At 38.9% G+C, this 19752-nt stretch overlaps 1 protein-coding gene across 1 annotated transcript in view; it reads right to left on the reverse strand.

Annotated features, from left to right (window-relative positions):
• The window catches only part of DLGAP2 (DLG associated protein 2), a 304160-nt gene that overhangs the window by 52510 nt on the left and 231898 nt on the right, over positions 1-19752 (reverse strand). The window contains exons 6-7 of the mRNA XM_062571124.1: positions 17454-17665; positions 1399-1546 (exon numbers count right to left, since the gene is read on the reverse strand). Coding sequence (XP_062427108.1) covers positions 1399-1546; positions 17454-17665 — 360 coding nt within the window. The remainder of the gene's footprint in view (positions 1-1398; positions 1547-17453; positions 17666-19752) is intronic.

Raw genomic sequence — 19752 nt, forward strand, 5'->3', positions numbered from 1 at the left:
ACTGAACCATTGAAACCAGTTGGGCATTACGGACAGCTCAGTGGACCTCGTGCACAGAGATGGTAGAAAAAAGCAGACAATGTTAAGAGTAATTCTATAGAATAGCATTTTATACGGTGATAACGAACAACATTTGCTTTGAATGCAGGATCTAAATCTTGTCAAACTTTCCCCAAAATGGAGGGTAATAAAAGCAGAAACATCCAAATCAGGATAACAGAAATAAAGGTAAGAAAAATCACGTTAAGAACAGGCTTCACAAGGGAGCTATACAAAACAACAAAAGGTCAGGAAAATGACTGACTGTTTCCAATTCTGGCACGTGCCATACAAGATTATAGTTAGTTTTATGCCACGTAAATTAAGGAACTTGACTGAATGGCCTTTATTAGGAGACTAGTCCCTTCCAGCTCTCAAGTGACAGGGGAGAGCGACACACACTTCCAGAGGGCTACTCGGCCCACTAGCAATGTCCATCGTCCTGGAAGAAACTATTTCTCTCCATTAACTACAGAGGAAGCTTTAGGCAACTGATTTCCTATCTGCTTATTTGCCTCAGTTAAGAGCCTCTAGTTAGATGAGCTGAATACAGGCCTGAATAGCCACGCAAAACAAATCGAATGTGCATGAATAAAAAACTAATTTTAAAAGATTTTTCAACATAAGCATTGTACATAATTAGCTATTACACCTTTTTAAGTGCCTCACTAAATGCACACAGAAAAATGAAGTACAGATGTCTGGGAAGAGGGCAGGTCCAGCTGTCATGAAGCAATTCTGAGAAGGAATGTCATGACAAACAAACATTAGAAACATCGGAAATTTTGTGTAGAGTCCTCTGCTGACCAGAACATCCAGAGAGCTCATACAGCTGTTTGCACTTCAGGCCTGGTTCAGAACTCACTTCAGCATGAATTAGTACTAACTACCAATATAAAACCAGTAGGAAAGTAAATGTCTCTTCAGAAGTCCCTATACATTGAATATTTGATGGCACTTCCTCTTTCACCCCAAAAGAGTAAGAAATTGAGTTCAAAGATGAATCTCTGATTTCTAGGAGCGTAAGCACTTTATTCTGTATCTTAGAAGTGTGTACTTTATGATCAATCTGCCTTCTACACATTTCAATATTTCATACAGAATGAAAAGGAAAATGACAATATTTACCCTTTTTATGAAAAAAGGAAAATATTATGTCTGAGGTGTCTCTTTATTTCTAACATTCAATGTTATTCTTGAAATTATTAGCAAGGGTTACATTCCTTAGAACTGAATTATTTTGACAATTCACATCCTCAGTTTGATATTAAGTTAAAAAAAAAACTAATAGCATCCACTAATAACAAATCTTGTTTCTGTAGTTAGCCTACACGAAAAATTATAACAAGAATTTCCCACCTGGCTAACACAGCTGGCCTGACTGAGCGTGCTCACTGCTCTCATATAGCTCTGATTCCTTGAGCGAAACTTTGGGGAATTGTAGTTTGCGGAGGGATCCAGGTTGTGACCCCCAGGCACGTCACTTGCAGTTTGAAGGTAGCTCTGACTACAAAGGAAAGAGGAAGAAAAAAAAGGAAAGGGTGTAAAACTACAGATGGAATCAATTAGGACAGTAAAGACAATAATTTGTATGAGACTCGCAAATCTATTCCCCAGAGTCAAAATCTCTCTCTGTATAAAGCAACATAGATCTCTTGCAGTCAAAAGCCTTTACACAAACAGACTTTGTCTGTAATCCTGCTACCTAGATGATAAAAAGTTTTAAACATCTTTACTGTATTTAAACATCATCACTCCTCCTGGCTATTAATGTCAAACTTTAATAAAAGAGAATGTCTAGGTCAGTAAGAAAACGAACTAGAACAAAAGCATAACCAAAGTAACTTAAAGTGCTTTTTCATAAATAAAATGTTACTTGTCATCCATTTTTCATCAAGGTGTTATGCATCAAGAGATTTTTTATCTTCAAAAGACTGAAATATATTCACAAAAGATCAAAATATTCTGTGCTTTAGCTAAAAAGATTGATTAATAAGGTACTTAGAGCAACTGCACCAAGCTTTAGAAATGCTCTTCTTACAGCATATCTTCCAGTTTATCTGACTGGGACCCTAACACACCCAGCATCTCCTCAGTACCCTTTCATTGCAAAGGTATGTTAGTCTTCTGGATTTATAAATACTTTGATTATCTGACACTTTAGGGGAAAAAAAGAACTGTACTTTGCTTTGAATACAGAATTAAAAAAAATAAAGTTGTGATTCAGTTGCAATTACTCTGAAAATCAGGATTTAGGAGTCAGATGTTGCTTCTCCCTAAACAGCAGTGAACAAATTCATGAATGTTTCAAAAATGCTGGGTTTAAGGTGGTAAATAGGCATTTCTAATATTTTTTTCTTAAGGGTAAGTTTAACAAAAACACAGTTTTTGCTAGAAACTGATTTGGACCAGTTGAATTGATAATGTTGCCATTGCAAGCAGAGCTGGAGGAGTTATTCAGTGCAGCTCTGGCAGTGATCTGTGCCAGAGCTGGGAGGAATTTCCCTATGGAAGAGGGAGTTTCTTCTCTGGAAGGGCCAGGGCACTCAGCAGATGAGAAAGACTACAGGTTCAACTTCTGGCTCAGCATGAGGCATATATCAAGACTTTGTTTCTTAGACTATATTTATGATATATTGAACATAAACATGGGCCAATGCCCGAGGAAGGATGCATCAGCCTTCCTCACTAGGTGGACACAAAATTGAGTTTCAGCTGTGCTTGAAACAACCTTTGAAGTGCACTCAAGAGAGGAATCTCAGGCCCTTTAGCATGGATCTGATCAGAGATAGCAAGCTGTGCTGAGCTCCACCTCCCTGTGTGGCCATGTCCTGTGAGCTGGGCAGGTGAGGCAACCAGCCTCCCTGAGGGATGGGATTTATAGACCCTCTGAGCTTTTACTTGGGAGATCTGTTCTCAAAAGACTTCCATGCATTCTCCTGACTTGGCCATAGAAACAGCCTTACTTCCTCAATGAATCTGCTAATGGCTGGGGGGATTTGCTTCTTTAGGATGGGCTGCGTTCTCAAAAAAGAAAAAAAAATCAGACAAATTTTCATCTTGGTGCAAGACAGGCTTTTGTTTGAATTCTTGAGGAATTGCCCTGAAGGACAAACATTTTTTTCTTGACATTTTTCAGTACCTTCTATGGATTATCTTTGCAACCTCAAAACAGAGGTAAAGTATGCAGAAACTGTGCTCTAACTACTAAAAACAAAACTAAAATGTATGAGATTGATGCAGGCATATGAACATAGGTTAATTAAGTCATTACAAAGTCAAAGTGATTTGCAGATTAAGACAACTCTCTGACAGTAGGTCTAATTTGGTTTTAGATGATGAAAACAAGAACTACAGCAGTATTTTTTGCTGCCATAGGTATGAGGACAAATATAATAGATTAACAAAGTGGCATAGAGCCTCGCTATCTATATTGAGGTGTCAGATGCAAGTAAACCTCCTTTCCTCTAAAAGCAGCAGGCTAATGACTGTCATCTGCTTTGATGAGTCCTGACTCTTTGCATATACTTTGCTAAATCTGTCCTGTATTGTTCATGTATTTTTTCTGAAACAGTTAGATGAGTCCCCTCTGTACCCTCTGCTTGTCATTGGATGGCAAAAATTCTTAGATTCTGAGTTCTGAAACAGCCTGTGAAAGAGGAATTTGGGGTTTCTTCACTAAAATATAAGATTTTCAGAGGCCACATAAGGAAAAGAGGCAATAGAAATACATTTTTTTTATAAACTACTTAAAAATAATTATGATTGGTTCCTAATAACTGACTTCTTTGCTAAGTAATACTCTAACAATCTAGTATTTCCTTATGGAGATACCAGTTCCTTATGAGGTATTGCTATCATTAACTATAATCAACAATTTCTACAGCAATAATTTATTAGGGAAAGAAGCCCAGTATACCGTGGTACTGTTAAACAGCTGAGATTTGATGGATGAGTTTGAACATTACCTGGTAGTTAAATAATTTTTCACTTATCAGAGGAGAGCAATTTATTCAAAGGACTGTAGCAGAATAAAAGAAATACTACATATATTACTCTGTAAAAGCAATTTCACATCCATTCAATTAATACTTTGAACTTTCTTTCTGATAAAAAGAAATGATTGGTTTTCATTTCTACAATACACACTCAAATTAATCCTCTAGGATAAATGTCTCAGTGCATGAAAAAAAATGATGATCTTGCTACTACCATGATTCAGAACTAAAACACTATAGGCACAACAGTTACATAAGGAAATTGCTCTCAGATATCATTATCTGCGCAAGGAACTGTCATGCTTGTCAACAAAATACAACACTCCATGCAACATTGGTAAATGCTGGCTTTTTAACATCAACCACTCTGTCTGTAAGCACAGGAACAAAACTCTTGACTTTCATTTCCAAAAAAATACAGCTATATCACTTTGAAAAAATAAAATAATTTTATTCTGTATTCTGTAATAAATGATCTTATATCTCAACTGACCACTGATGAAGGGCAAGACAGGCATGAGCACCTGAAGTGGTTTGACAATTCATCTCCAGTACCACAGAACAAATACACACATTAAAATTAAGGAGGTGACTCCAAGGTCTGGTACTATCGAAAGAGAGGAAGAGAATGAGACAATAGGAAAAAATAAATTCGTATGTCAGTCTTTGCATTTACTTTTCTAAACAGCCAAATTCTTAGGAGTGGATTCACATGTAAAAGTTTATTTGCCATCCAGAGTTGCTTTCCTTTTTCCATTGGTTTCAGAGGAAGTCCAGGGCAGTGAGGAGGAGGTGCTTAAACTTGATGACATGTGTCTTGTGGGCAAGCAAAGCTCGAAGTCAGAGAAGCTTTTGGGAATAGGATTGAGACTTCCGAGTTCAATGGCCCTATGACCTTGCACACCTCAAGAACTTCTGCCCGAAGAAGAAAGGTTTAGGAGTCACAGATAAGATGGCTAAATTTGCAACAACACTTCCAGTACTCAGCAGATTGACTGAGCATATTCAAAGAAGACAAAGTACCATGTTACAACTGCTTAAAGTGAACAACAGCACAACAGGTTTATCAGGGTAGTGTAACTGTTTTTATGCATTTCAGATATCAAATGACTGGAAAAGATGTTAGATCCCATATTCCAAGAGCAAAAAACAGACAAAGAATAAGGGAAGGGACAGCAGTCCAAACTAGGGTCCTGCTTAGAGGTTTCTGGGAATCTTGCATCACAATCTTTTTTTCTACCGCAGCCTTCTACTTTTCTGCAAAGCCTCTGATCCCTGTATCCAGACCTTAAATGCCCAACCAGTGCTCTCTGAGAGCTTTTTCTGGCCACAGAGGTCACCTAAACCAGTCCCTCTGAGTCCAGCTCTCCTTCATCTTTGAAAGGTCCTGGAGAACTGGAGAGGTGCCTGAGGACTGGAAGAAAGCCAGTGTCACTCCAGTCTTCAAAAAGGGCAAGAAGGAGGACCCAGGCTACTATAGGCTGGTCAGGCTCACTTCTATCCCTGGAAAGCTTGGAACAGCTCATTTTGGATGTCATCTCCAGACATATGGAGGAAAAAAAGGTGATCAGGAGTAGCCAGCATGGATTCACCAAAGGGAAATCCTGCTTAACCAATCTGAGAGCCTTCTATGATGGAATGACTGTCTGGGTAGATGAGGGGAGAGCAGTGGACGTTGTGTACCTTGACTTCAGCAAGGCTTTTGACGCTGTCTCCTATAACATCCTCCTAGAGAAGCTCTGGAAGTGTGGGTTAGACGAGTGGACAGTGAAGTGGATCGAGAAGTGGCTGAAAGGCAGAGCTCAGAGGGTCATCATCAGTGGCGTGGAGTCCAGTCGGAGGCCTGTGGCTAGTGGCGTCTCCCAGGGCTCAGGACTGGGTCCCATCCTGTTCAACCTCTTCATCAATGACCTGGCTGAGGGGACAAAGTGCCTCCTCAGCAAGTTTGCTGATGATCCCAAGCTGGGAGGAGTGGCTGACACACCTGAGGGCTGTGCTGCCATTCAGAGAGACCTGGACAGGCTGGAGAGTTGGGCAGAGAGGAACCTCCTGAGGTTCAACAAGGGCAAGTGCAGAGTCCTGCACCTAGGCAAAAATAACCCTAGGCACCAGTACAAGATGGGGGCTGACCATCCAGAGAGCAGCTCTGCAGAGAAGGACCTGGGAGTGCTGGTGGATGACAAGTTGACCATGAGCCAGCAGTGTGCCCTTGTGGCCAAGAAAGTCAATGGTCTCCTGGGGTGCATTGGGAAGAGTGTTGCCAGCAGGTGGAGGGAGGTGATCCTGCCCCTCTACTCAGACCTGGGGAGGCCTCATCTCAAGTCCTGTGTCCAGTTCTGGGCTCCCCACTACAAGAGAGACCTGGAGCTACTGGAAAGAGTCCAGCGTAGGGCCACAAATATGATCAGAGGGCTGGAGCATCTGCCCTATGAAGAATGGCTGCGAGAGCTGGGCCTCTTCAGCCTGGGGAAGAGAAGACTGAGGGGGGATCTTATCAATGTGTACAAGTACCTGAAGGGAGGGTGTCAAGGGGATGGGGACAAACTCTTTTCAGTTGTCCCATGTGACAGGACAAGAGGCAATGGGCAGAAATTGAAGCACAGGAAGTTCCTCCTGACCGTGAGGGGGAATTTCTTCCCTGTGAGAGTGACAGAGCACTGGCACAGGTTGCCCAGAGAGGTTGTGGAGTCTCCTTCTCTGGAGCTATTCAAGGCCCATCTGGATGCAACCCTGTCTAACGTGCTCTAGGTGACCCTGCTTGAGCAGGGAGGTTGGACTAGATGATCTCCAGAGGTACCTTCCAACCTTACTGATTCTGTGATTCTATGATTTAATCTTGACCACCCCAGATCCCAGTCCTTTCTCCTTTCTAGACCCGTCTCAATCCCCAGTTCACAGTTGTATTTCAGAGCTTACAATACTCCAGCACATCCTCCTCTTTTCAACCTCAGTAGATATTAAAAATATTCCTAATGCTCCTATCTCCCAGCAGAACCCACTTCACACTCTCATGGGCTGCTACAGCCAGCTAATTCTGCTCTCTCACTGGGAGACATTGCCTCATCACTGCCTTCCACAAAAACAAAATCTCATCTTCTGCTTAAAGAAACCATAGTTGCTCACACTTCACTACGATCAAACTTAAAAACCAAAAAAAAAAAAAAAAAAAAAAAAAAAAAACAACAACAAAAAAAATATAAAGTGCAGCAGGATGCATTAAAGAAAAAAAAAAGAAAAGAAAGAGAAATGACAAAATGACAAGCACCTTTTTTGGCTCCAGGAGACAAATCTCTCATGTAGTCATCTTGCACAGGACTGAATAGAGCAAAAATGCAGGAGCAAGTTTAGCTTTACTTATATTGCCATCAAAAAGCATTAGATGACACTTGCCAAGAGATTTCAGGAGATGGAAGAGCATGTGTAAATGCCATTATCTTTTTCCCCACTTATCTCATTTTGGCAGGAGAGAAAGAAAACATTTTGAACTAGAGAGCTATTAAGAATGTGCTTGATTGAATGGAACAATCATATAAGCTAAGCTAATAACTGTGATCAAGCATTAGCTAGTGCTGGGGGAAGAATCCTTACTTCCTTATCTTTAGTCATCTATTATTTAGCCATCTATTTCCTCTGCTGTTAACCATGTATCTTTAAAAGAAGCAAGATGTTTACTTGAGGTGGATAGTGAATAACTTTTATTCATCCTTTTTTCCTAAATTCTATTGTTTTATATAACTTTTGTAAAGTTTATAACCATGGTATACGTCTGAAGTGTTGGGGGGATCTGAGGCAGTCCTGCTGTGGTCTTTGCACCACTCACCTGAAGTATGCTATTCTGTACAGTGCTGAGCCCATGCTTAGCTAGCACTGTGTTCAAAGGCTGACGAACATCCAGGGTTATCTGCAGCTTGTTTCCTGAAGTCTGTGTCATCACCCTATGATTAATACTGCTAGAAGCTAGAATTACAACACACACTATTACACTGTGCCCTTATACAACCACTGGATGTTCTGCAGAATACAAATTTTTTGGATATTTGGTGAAAAGCTACGTATGATAGTGCAACAACGTGCACACCCTGAAATGCCAGGTTTGGGGGAAAGAGCTGATATAGTCTTACAGCTAAGCTAAGGTCAAAACAAAGCAAAACAAAATAAAATCTGACTTCCCCCTACAAATTCATATTCCTGCACAGCAGTACTTGACAGTCAAGACAACTCTAGTGAGAACATGCAGCATGTGAGTCCTGAGAAGGGAACTTCTGTCATACACATTTTTCTTTTGATTCCTTGTATTTTACTTTCTAATCAGTGACTGGTATCATATACTTTGGCATAGATCTAATACCCTTTAAAAACAAAAAAACAAACAAACAAGAAAAGCATGTACATAATGAAACAGCATGATCCACCTGCCAAGATCATTCGTTGGCCTACTCACACATAGTCAAAATAGTGATTACTCCCCAGAGTACCTGTTCTCTTACAAGTGTTCAGCCACCCATGCATCCCCTGTCAAAGAAATGAATTAAAATCTTTTTTTTCCAATCCTGACACCCTGCCTCTAAAAGGCACAGCAAGAAAGTCACCTTCTGATTCTGAATGGGTCTATTCCTTTATTAAGGGAGCATCAAATATAAAGAAAGTCCATTTTCCATCAAATTAATTTCCAGAATTCTAATATTCTAAAATTGTACTTTTTTATTTTCATGATCACCCCTGCATTTGTCAAAAGAAAAATCTAAGAATGAATGGGAGCATTAAAGCAAGTACAATCACCTCAGTTTAAATCAGTATATGCAATTCAGAAGTATCGTTCTGGGACAAAAAAGATAAAATTTGTAAAAGAATTCATCTTGGGCATCTAAAAGGCAGGTGCATTAGAATTAGCAAGGTAGTGTAAGTTATCAAAACCTATTTTATTTAAAGATTTACATTTCAATGGATATTCATTTCTCTATCTGAATCTGTCTTTGTAGGTGCATAAAATAACTCATCGACCAGAACCCAATGATTAAACTTAGCTAGCAGTGTCATTGTATAGCAGCTTGGAGTCATGGCGTGTCTCTGTGGATCCCTGCTGAGGTCAATACGGCTCTGCATAGGGATATAGACATGCCTGCGTGCAGTCCACTGGAGAGCTCAGAGTATAGACGTTAAGTCTGATGCTTCCATAAGAAAAGCATGATGAGTCTGGTTCTTTGAAATACTGAAAGTACACTTAAATCTGGTGAATTTATCTGTCACAAAGAGTTTCCTTTCTAATCTTTGTCAGAATGGAGCTTCTCTTTGATCAAGGATAGAGATTAAAATTTGGGCCAAATTAAATTTTTAAAAAGCCTGTATGTTTCACCATTGACCTATCACCTCCTTTTAAAAAGGTGTCTGAGAGATATTGAATATTTGATTTATTACAGACTGTTTCCTTCTTTGTGAAATGCCTGCTAATCACTGGATTGAAAATGAGGTCTTTTTATTATTTCAGTGAAAATAATACTTTCTTAACTCTGTTAACACTATCCTCCCAAAGAATATACTCAATTTAATGATGGATTTTTATAGCTAGGACTTTAATCATATAATTTTTTAAAAAATAATTTTGTTTTGTTTTGTTTTACCTAAAGTCTCTAGGCACTAGAGACACCAATACTTTGCTTCTCATTTAATTTACTCTTACTACTCATCTTTTCTTATAGGTATGGCATTTCAAGAATTCATAAGCAACTTAGAAATGTACCTCTACTGATTTTTGCTAGGATTAAGGCTCCAAGTTTCTGTAACTCTTAGCTTGAGGCTTATTCTGCTAAATCATTCTTAAATTCCTTAAGACTAAATCTGAAAAGGCATTGAGGAGACAAAACCCTATTAAAATCATCAGGACCAGCTTCAGCAGGGTTTAGGCTCCTAAATACCTTTATGAAAACAGAATTTAGGGTTTAAAGCCCATCAGTTCTAAGCATTAAATACCTAACTATCTCATTCTTCTAATTTGCTATTGCATCTTGGTAACCCATCCTCCAGTTATACGCCAAAGTTAGATCTTTCTCAGAAAGAGGAACTTGAGAAATCTAGGGATAAAGATCTCATCTAACAGATTGGAGACATCATGGTCTCAAAACATCTTCTGTTCCCCCTTGCACTTCACAAGAACCTGATCTGACTGCACAACTTGCTAAGTTAGTGCCACACCTACCAGGATGCAGAGAGAACCTCTCTCAGCATTAACTATTTAGGGACTGTGTACAACAAGAAACAGAAGTGAATGAGAGGAAATCATCCAGAACACACCAACAGTCTGATGGTTTGATCACTCTTTGCAAAGATATAGAGGATGTAGGCTTAATCAAGCCTGTACTCAAAATCATGAAGAGTGTGGATGTAATAAAAAAGGTCTAATTTGGGAAATCAGAAATCACAGCTATTGTTTCTAAGAGGTGACAGATGTGCATATACAGCTAATCCTAAAAGTCTTTTCCTAGCATCCTATTTTGAGCTTGCCTTGGGGATTAGACAGTGAGCTGGTCAGCGACAACAAAACTTTGGCAGATGTTACTGCAGAAACTCAGGTTCATTTAAAGTATCATGCAACAGTTCAATAAATGGATGTCCGGATCTAAGTAGAACTTAAATATTGGATTTAATATTAAACGCCAAATCCCTTTTGGAATTGGGGCATTCATGATGTTCTCCAGAGAGCTATTTCACTTTTTTTCCCCTTTTACCTGCTATATCTGCACATTTATATGTATGCATAAAACCATAACTAGGTAAAACAAATGTAGACTACAGACCATTAGGATTCAGTAAAGCTTCTGAGCATGAGCTTCATTTAAGCATGTGTGTAATTCCATTAGAGTCAATAGATCTTAAGCAAATAAGGTCTTCCTACACTGTAGTAAAAGACAGAGATAAGACAACATAATTTCTAAAAAAAACTGGAGCAGAAGTGGGAGACTGTCTTTGCTGTGAGGATGACAGGTCACTGGAACAGGTTATGGAGTCTCCTATTCCAAACCTGCCTGGACATGATCCAGTGCAATGTACTCTAGGTGACTCTGCTTGAGCAGGGGGGGTTGGACTAGATGATCCCCAGAGGTTCCTTTCAACCTCAACCATTCTGTGTTCTGTGACATATGTAATTTCTGCTTTTTGCTCCAAAGCATCTTATTTTTCAAATTCTTACCTGAAGCAGAGAGTGTTTTTACACACATACTTTTTGTTTCATTTATTTTTTATTTAAAAAGCCAAAACAAATGAGAAAAACAGCTCTTGATCCAGCCTTTCGCATAAAAACTGAAAGTAAAATATTTGGGGAAAGCAGGAGTGAATAGGCACTTTACTATAAAAACAGAAACACATTTACACTCAGATCTCAGTACTTGCGCTTGTGCCACTGGCCTGAATCTTACCGCATTTTCACTGCACTCCATCACATAATTGCATCTTCCTAACAAAAGGCTGTTTTATTCCTGAGAAGACTCTGTGCTTTGAGTCTCCTTTTTATACCTAATCCAGAGTCATACAATTCAGCCCTACTGTATAAAGCTGGTATTCTCTAAGGCAGGAGATATGGGTTCAAACACTTCACTGAGTTTCAAAGGGACACTGGTGAAATGCAACTGCTGCCTCTGAGAGAGCACGATGCCTTATATTGTTTAAGAGCATCTCCTATTATTCTGCAGGGGAGGAAGGCATGGAGACCTTCTTATGACCCCATAAAAGATGCTTCCTAGGTAGCCAGATGACTAGTTGCCCTTCAGCAGCATTCCCTCTTAACCCTGTGGACTAATCTAACCCAGATCTTATTGACTGTAGCAGAGAATACTATCACTATGCCAGTGGCCCACTGATTGCCTTATTAGTTGATAAGGCTTTGTAATTAGCCCTCAAACTCTCTTCAGTAAATCTCCAATTTCACCCCTCAGAGGCTCTGTGCAGATACTACTACACTACAGAGCCTCAGAAAGCTGCTAATGAAGTGTGTAATGAGGCTTTTTAGAGTCGGAAGATCGAGAAAAAAAATCAAAGATAAATAAAAAGCATATAAAAGATGAGGGCTACTTTTCTAGTGATTTCTCCCATCTTCTCTACTGAAAATATTCTTCAGGTGCAGCTTCTAAGTTACTCTTACTTTAAAATGCAGATGGAGATTTAAGAATAAATTGAAGTTTACTCCTAAAAACTAAAAAAAAAAAAAGCATTGTATCACTGATGTACAGCAATGGATACTGTTGAAATATTGCACTAATTTCTCTAGCAAGGAATCTGTACTTAAATCTCTGTTTTACAGCACCTCCCCCTCCTACACACACACATACATGCACACGCACATGCACACACACACACACACACACATACACACACACACACTTACCTTTAGCCTGCAATATCAAGATTGCTCTCTCTGTACCTAACAAACTGTATTTCACTAGGACAAAGCCCACAGATTGCCCATCACTAAAGGATATGATGTTTGCACTGTCAGGGCAAAGATGGATGAAAGAATAGAGGTTTGCTCTCATGCAGTATTTCCAAACTTCTCATTTTGTTTTTCATTTTCTCATGTAAGTGTGCTACTAAGCGTCACAGATGATAAGAATTTTTGTAAATGGAGATTTCTCACAAGTCTTAAAAGATCCTAAGCTGTCCCAGACTTCCTACTGATGGAGGAGCTGTGGCAGATCTTCTTGTAACGTTATCCCCTTGCTGTGTGCAAGTTTGTCCTTTGGCAACGTTTCCGTCGCTACTGTAGAGTCTGTAGAATGGAACATGTGGATATGCCTTAGGCCATAGTCCACATATTTTCTAAATCAGGATAAGTTAGCATGGCCACAGAGAGATGCTATCTTTTATTCTGAAATGGGAAGGTGGGGAAAGGCTCATTTTAACTCGGATCAGTGCATTAATTTGGTTCACCATAAGCCCAGGATACACTTGTGGTTCAGCCATTTCAAGTCAAACTTAGGCATATTAGCTTAAAATACCGATTGAGATATCAGATTATGAAACAGAGTAGTTGAAATGTAGCATACACTGAGTTCTTCAAGTGTGCTCTGGGCTTTGATAACATCCGATGCAGAGGAGGTTATAGACATTTGAGGGGGATACATCTGTTGGTATAGTGAACATGACTCAAAAGTTCAAGACGCTCATTTTCATACAGAGGCCAAAACCTGCCAGAGGCTTAAACAGAGAATATAGTCAAGATAAATCGAAGCATCACTGGTACTGTACTGTATTAGTCCACCAAATAATTTTTATTATGACATATTTCTCTCCGATTTGAAACTCTACATTTTCATGCTATCTATCTGCTTACACGCCTTTCTGCCTGCTCAGCCATAAACTTAAGGTATGTGGAGTGCCAGCCGCCACAGTAAAGTCTGTCATTAGAGGATCAGGAAACTAAAGTACACATTGCTGATGTTGTTTTTATTTTATGGTAGCTTAACCTATTTCATCTTCATGTTTTCAACATCTACTTTCCCATGAGTCACTTCAGAGCATGATGGAAAACCTCAGCACAGCATGATTATTCATTTGCGTGAGTGAACTCAGCATAGTTTCAAACAGAATGTCTTAACTCTGGGCTAAATGCCACTGTTATCCATTTTGATTCAATAGTTAGGCAGTTTTCAGAGTGTTTCAGGACATTTCAAAAAGGAGAGAATGGAACTTACTCTTTCCACAGTGCTATCCTGTTCATTTACATAAGCTGTATATGATCTTCTGAATACAGGAAGCACCAAATAACTGAATCATTGTCTTCAATCAGAGTTAGAAATTTTGTTCCACCACCTAGCCCCAAATTCTCTTTTTTATTTTCAGCTTTCTTTTCAGGATCACAGCATATCTGACAGCTTTGCCCAGCTTTTAGCTGTTTGTCACAAATATAGAGAAATGACATTCAATCTAGACAGCGCCTTGCACATAACTTTACTAAGTTGGAGTGATATCCATATAGATCATGTGGGTCAGTCTCCGTTCCAGGCTGTTTTGACCTTTACTGCAAATGAAAGCACCTACCAGCTTGAACACAGTTCAACTGCATCCCCAGCAGCAGAAAGCAATGGACAATTGAAAAGATTCGCATTTCACCTTGGAAAGACCTGTATCTGTCTATAGGATCACAAATCTAACATCCAAAAGGTTTTGTGTGTCTAATCATAAAACAAACAAACTCTAGGTGACCCTGCTTGGGCAGGGAGATTGGACTAGATGATCTCCAGGGGCCCCTTCCAACTTCAACCATTCTGTGATTCTGTGAAAAATGTTTTATGTTTTTATCCTCTGACAAGCAAGAGTCAAGATTATTTTCACAATAAATGGGACTGCTGGCACTATCCCAAGAAAGCAAAAAGTTGGACTGGAAGCAGATTCAAGCACCTGTCCTGTCTCCGCAGCAGCAAGCTTTATTGTATTATACTTCACTCAAACACAATTTCATAGTAATAGATAACATTGGTCTTTCACCCTATGCTATAATAGTAAGTACCGCAACATCCTACTTCTTATTCTTTCATAACAACACTCACAAAGAAAGAGTTAAAGTATATTCATCTTCAGAGATTAAAATATCGATATCTAGATGCATTTAATTTTTGAAAAATCCATCATGATTCAAGTCACTTTGGCTGTATCTGTACTCAGAAATAATGCAAGTCCGTTCTCTGACCATTTGGCTGACTGACCTGTACAGTATAACCTTCTTACCCTATGGAAAGGATGGATGCAACTAAATAGGCTACTCTCTGAAATATGTCTGGGTGCTACATAGCGGAGAGCCAGCTGGTCTAGGCTGAAAGCTGACCAGGGATCATGCTAGCTGTGCTAATGGTTTCACAGATGTGGAGATCAGATGTCAGAGTTTGGGTCCATGCCCTCCTGCCACCATTTGCAAAAAACAGCAGTGGCCAGACCCAACACTTCTTTTTTATTCCTACGTGCACTAAAACTCCTTTCCAAGAGTTACTTAGAAAGAATTAATCCAGAATTTTAATGGCTCTGTTAAATCAGTTACATCTACCTATTTGTATATTGTTAAAAACAATTATTTATTCAAATATGAATATGCATTTTTATTGTTTATGAATTTTTAATGTTAAATTTGCTGAGGAGACATTTTTGAACAACATGAAACAAAAAATAGAGGCCACTAACATTTTTCAAAATAGAAACAGTTTAAATTGAAAAAACAACTTTGCAAAGGTGCCTGATAAAATTTGGAGGAGAGGCATATAACATATCAAAGGTTTGCTGAATATTGAATGAAGCCTTTTCTAATTGTCATTCTATCCTGTTCAAGATTGTGATAGAAGACTATGCTTATTCTCGTGAAGCCCATGTATATATGTATTGCAGCCTACGCATCTTTTTTGTACCACTGAAAAAAATCAGTGTTCGTATTACAGGTTTACTGGTGTTCTTTCAGAACTCAGTTCTGAGCTGTACTGTCCATTCAAGCAGAGGACTAAGGGAGTATAAGCACCATTTTATTTCTGCGTATTAGCTATCTCCACCCTGATAAACAAGCTAAAAAGCCAGTTAATGCAGCTGACATCTTGCATTATGTAATTTCTCATAATACATGCCAGAAATGCTATTCAGTCCTGCTGTACACGCAGGAATGCTGTTCAAAACCTTAGCTTCTGGCTCAGCAGCATGATCAGCAGTAAAAGGGTACTCAGCGTGTAACGGGGATTACCGACCTGTGCGGGAGGAGGATGGAAAACTCCATAACCATAATCCTTTGCTATATCCTTCCTACAAATCTGCCAGACATAAAAAGTAACCACAGAGACAGCGAGACAGAGAAGTACTGGGATGAGATGCCTGCTGGTGAAACCCCTGGTTTAAGATGAGCATTTGAAATTTTATGAAACAAGAAATTTGCTGTTTTCTTGCTCAAAGTGATAGATAATGACAAGGACTGCTGGAATTTGCAGATTTTTGTAGAAAGGACATATAAGAACTAGAATATTTGTCATATTTCTGTCTAAAGTTCACTGGAAATAATGTGCATGCCTAGCTGGCAAATTCAAGGTACTGTCCCTAAATGTAAGCGATGAACCAGGTTTTGAAAGGTAAGTGTCAGCAACAGTCTGGCTGCTCAATCATCTAGCGCAGTGTTTACGACAAATCCTCAGCAGAGCCCTCAATAATATTTCACAATATTACAAGAAACCTCCTCCTGTTCTGACTGCAGTTAGTGGTAACTGTGCTGCTGAATCCTTTGGGACCATGAACAGGCACAGCTGTCCGGACTTGAGTTGCCAATCCAGAGGAGAGACCTGTTGGTCTTGTTTCATGACGTCTTGAAATCAAGATCTCAGCATCTCCAGCATCTCACAGCCTATGTTCATTCATCGGAGCTGAGCCTACAGAGCTGCATGAGCAAGCTAGACAAAACAATGTAGTTAACTGTTCTCTTCAATGATAGTGAAATTTTTTCTTCCAGTTTGCAAGCTAAATAATTCAACTTAATTAAATCAAAGGGATTTTTGCCTAAGGTTTCTGGTTTGCTTTGTTTTGTTTTATGAAAGGGTGAGTCACTATGGTACACTATGTATGGCATTACCTACAGAACAATAAGAAACCTCTGATCAGAAGTTTCACTCTTAATTTCTTCATTTTATGTATTTCTCTCAGGCAAAAAGATCAATTCTCTAAGCTGTGAGAAACACCCAGTTAGATTAATAAAAGCTCAGATTTGAAACCAGGCTATGACTCTGAAATTGTCTTTAGAAAAATACTTACAGTTTTGTTATAAAGCGTAGAAAGGATAAAAAGGAGAGAGAAAAAAAGATCTATTGGAAAACATACATAAACTACATACTTTCCTATAATTTTAAAATATGTGTTAGTTATTTGATAGGCCATATTGTAGTTGTTACGAATACACAAATATCAATCAAACACCACCCTCCACAATGTGTTTACATTAGTATGATACAGTATAGCTAATACGCAGGGAAAGTATATTAATATATTCAGTGTAAGATACCACATATATGATACAATTCCATATTTGTTATTATAACTAGTGTAAAAAAGCATCTATTTTCTCCTTCAGAGAATGGTACAAAATAATAAAGGATTACAATACCAAAAAATCCTTTTAGAGAAGTAATATTCAGAATGTTAAAGGTTACATACAAAGATGGACATATTTCCTTTAGCAAACCTAATGAACTTTCTTAGTAGCAGGTTTATTATAAGGATAGAAGAAGATGGCATTTTTTTCATGCAGTAATCAAGCCAATTTAAAATGAACTTATGAGACAGCTAAGTTAGCTTTTTAACTACAGTATCATATTTTCTTGTGGATACTGACCACTATCAATAAAACACATGGAAAAATGACATAAGTCATTGCAGCCTTCAGTACGACATGCGACCCAGTATAGTGAAGCTTACTTTTGATGATCTCCCAGTGGTCTCTGTCCAATGGATTTTAATAATGACTCAGGTCGAACTGCTACTTTTGGTGATGTCTTAGGGCTAGTATCAGAATCTCCACTTTCTTCATCTCCCATGGCCTTAATATAGCTCCCACTCCTCATTCTTCTGCAGGGGATTTCTTCATCTTTCCCACCAGCAGGGTATCCTCCCCACTCATCCTGAGGCACCTAATGGACAGCATTAAGCACACATGCAAAAGGTACATTATTCTTTTCATATATTGAAATACTTGCTTCAGTTCTTTATTTTACAAAGACAAATCATGTGAATTTTTTGAACGTCAGAATAAAAGCATGTAAGAAAGCATTTCTAAAGTCTCCAAATGATCTGGAAATCTTACTGTCAGTTTCAGGAGCAGTTTTTGAATGTTAGAACTTAAAAAACAGGTCACTGCCTGTTAGCTGAGCTGCAGTAACTATCTGTACATATGCTCTAAATTGCAGTAAATTGCTTATCTTAACCTCTGTTAAAAGCTTCCACACAGATTTTAAGCTAATGAATAGTAAGTTGATCACATAGCTCAGACTTAAAAAAAAAAAAAAGCTGAACACTTTTGAGTATTTTACCCCCTCTCCTTCCATGGGGCTTTTGCATTTTTTTCAGAAAGAGGAATGAAGTATTTAATTAAAAATAAGCTGTGATTTTGGCATAAATAGATGAAATTATGATTTAGGGTAAACTTTTGTGAAAAAAAGACGTGGCATTTGGTCCTTTTTTCTTATTTTGAAACAGCACAATATTTCATTGAGGCTGTAACATATCAAGAATGTAATCAGTTAATTATTAATTCTGTATAGCTGAGGTTGTTTTTATACAGTTGAGGTGCTCTTTCAGATAGTAAGTCTGGTGGCCAGACAATTCATAGCTGGTGGATATCTGCCTGTAGCACAAGTTGGCAGGGAATTGAGTAGCAGTAGAATTTCCAATCTACAGCAAAATCAGCCTTGTTTTAAGCCTCCTGGGGAACCTCTCAGCAAGCCTGTCTCTGTCAGTTTTACAGATTCTTTGCTTTTTGCTTAATCTTTCAAGGTGCTAAATCCTCTGGTTCTAATCCAGAAACACACTTAAGCATTTTCTTAAAGTGCATAAGCAACTCACTGAAATCCATTGTAATGACTTGTGGTTAAAAAGAAGGATGTGATTAAATGCTTTGGCAGACCAGGGTTGATGCACTTGGCAGCATCAAGTCCTTTATCAGCATAATGACTTAAATATATATTACACAGAACAATGACATTATTTACCAATATACTGTAAATCAAGACTTCAAGTTAAGCAATGTATTAAGGAGTTTCTGCGAAGTAGGATGTCAGATCAAGACTTTAAGTTAAACATATTTGAGACTGTCTACAAACGAAGTTCACTGAGGAACTAGAGGAAATGCTCCCATTGATTTCATCAGGCTTGGAGGCTAGGTTTAAATTACTCTCCCTGTCACATTCTCCCTGTCATCTCTACTGCCCTTACAAGATACATGAATTAGCCATGCACTAGGTGAACAGACATGGTGCTTTGAGTTCCAGAAAGGGATCCAGGCGGAAATGAAATTTTATAAGAGGAGGAAACAAGTAGAGATATTGAATTAAAGGAACAAACTCAGCAGAGGAAAAGAAAGACTGAAGATTAAGTCAGAAGAGAAGAGATAAGTAAGATCAGAAAAGCATTGGAAAGGAATATCTCAGAAAAAAAATATGAATTGTATTTGTATAAAAAGTAATAGGATTGAGTATGAATCTAAATAAAATATGGTTTAGATCTTGCAAAGACACAAACCCATAATATTATTCTGTTTTGGATGGTGATTGGAAAGGGAACAGGAATCTGCCCTCTGAGGAACGGCTGCGAGAGCTGGGCCTCTTCAGCCTGGGGAAGAGAAGACTGAGGGGGGATCTTCTCAATGTGTACAAGTACCTGAAGGGAGGGTGTCAAGGGGATGGGGACAAACTCTTTTCAGTTGTCCTATGTGACAGGACAAGAGGCAATGGGCAGAAACTGAAGCACAGGAAGTTCCTCCTGACCGTGAGGGGGAATTTCTTCCCTGTTAGAGTGACGGAGCCCTGGCACAGGTTGCCCAGAGAGGTTGTGGAGCCTCCTTCTGTGGAGATCTTCAAGGCCCGCCTGGATGCAACCCTGTCTAACATGCTCTAGGCGACCCTGCTTGAGCGGGGAGGTTGGACTAGATGATCTCCAGAGGTCCCTTCCAACCTTACTGATTCTGTGATTCTATGAAACATTTTCCCAAACTGAAAGCCTG

The sequence above is a fragment of the Rhea pennata genome, chromosome 3 (genome assembly GCF_028389875.1).
Source record: "Rhea pennata isolate bPtePen1 chromosome 3, bPtePen1.pri, whole genome shotgun sequence".
In the NCBI taxonomy this organism is placed as follows: domain Eukaryota; kingdom Metazoa; phylum Chordata; class Aves; order Rheiformes; family Rheidae; genus Rhea; species Rhea pennata.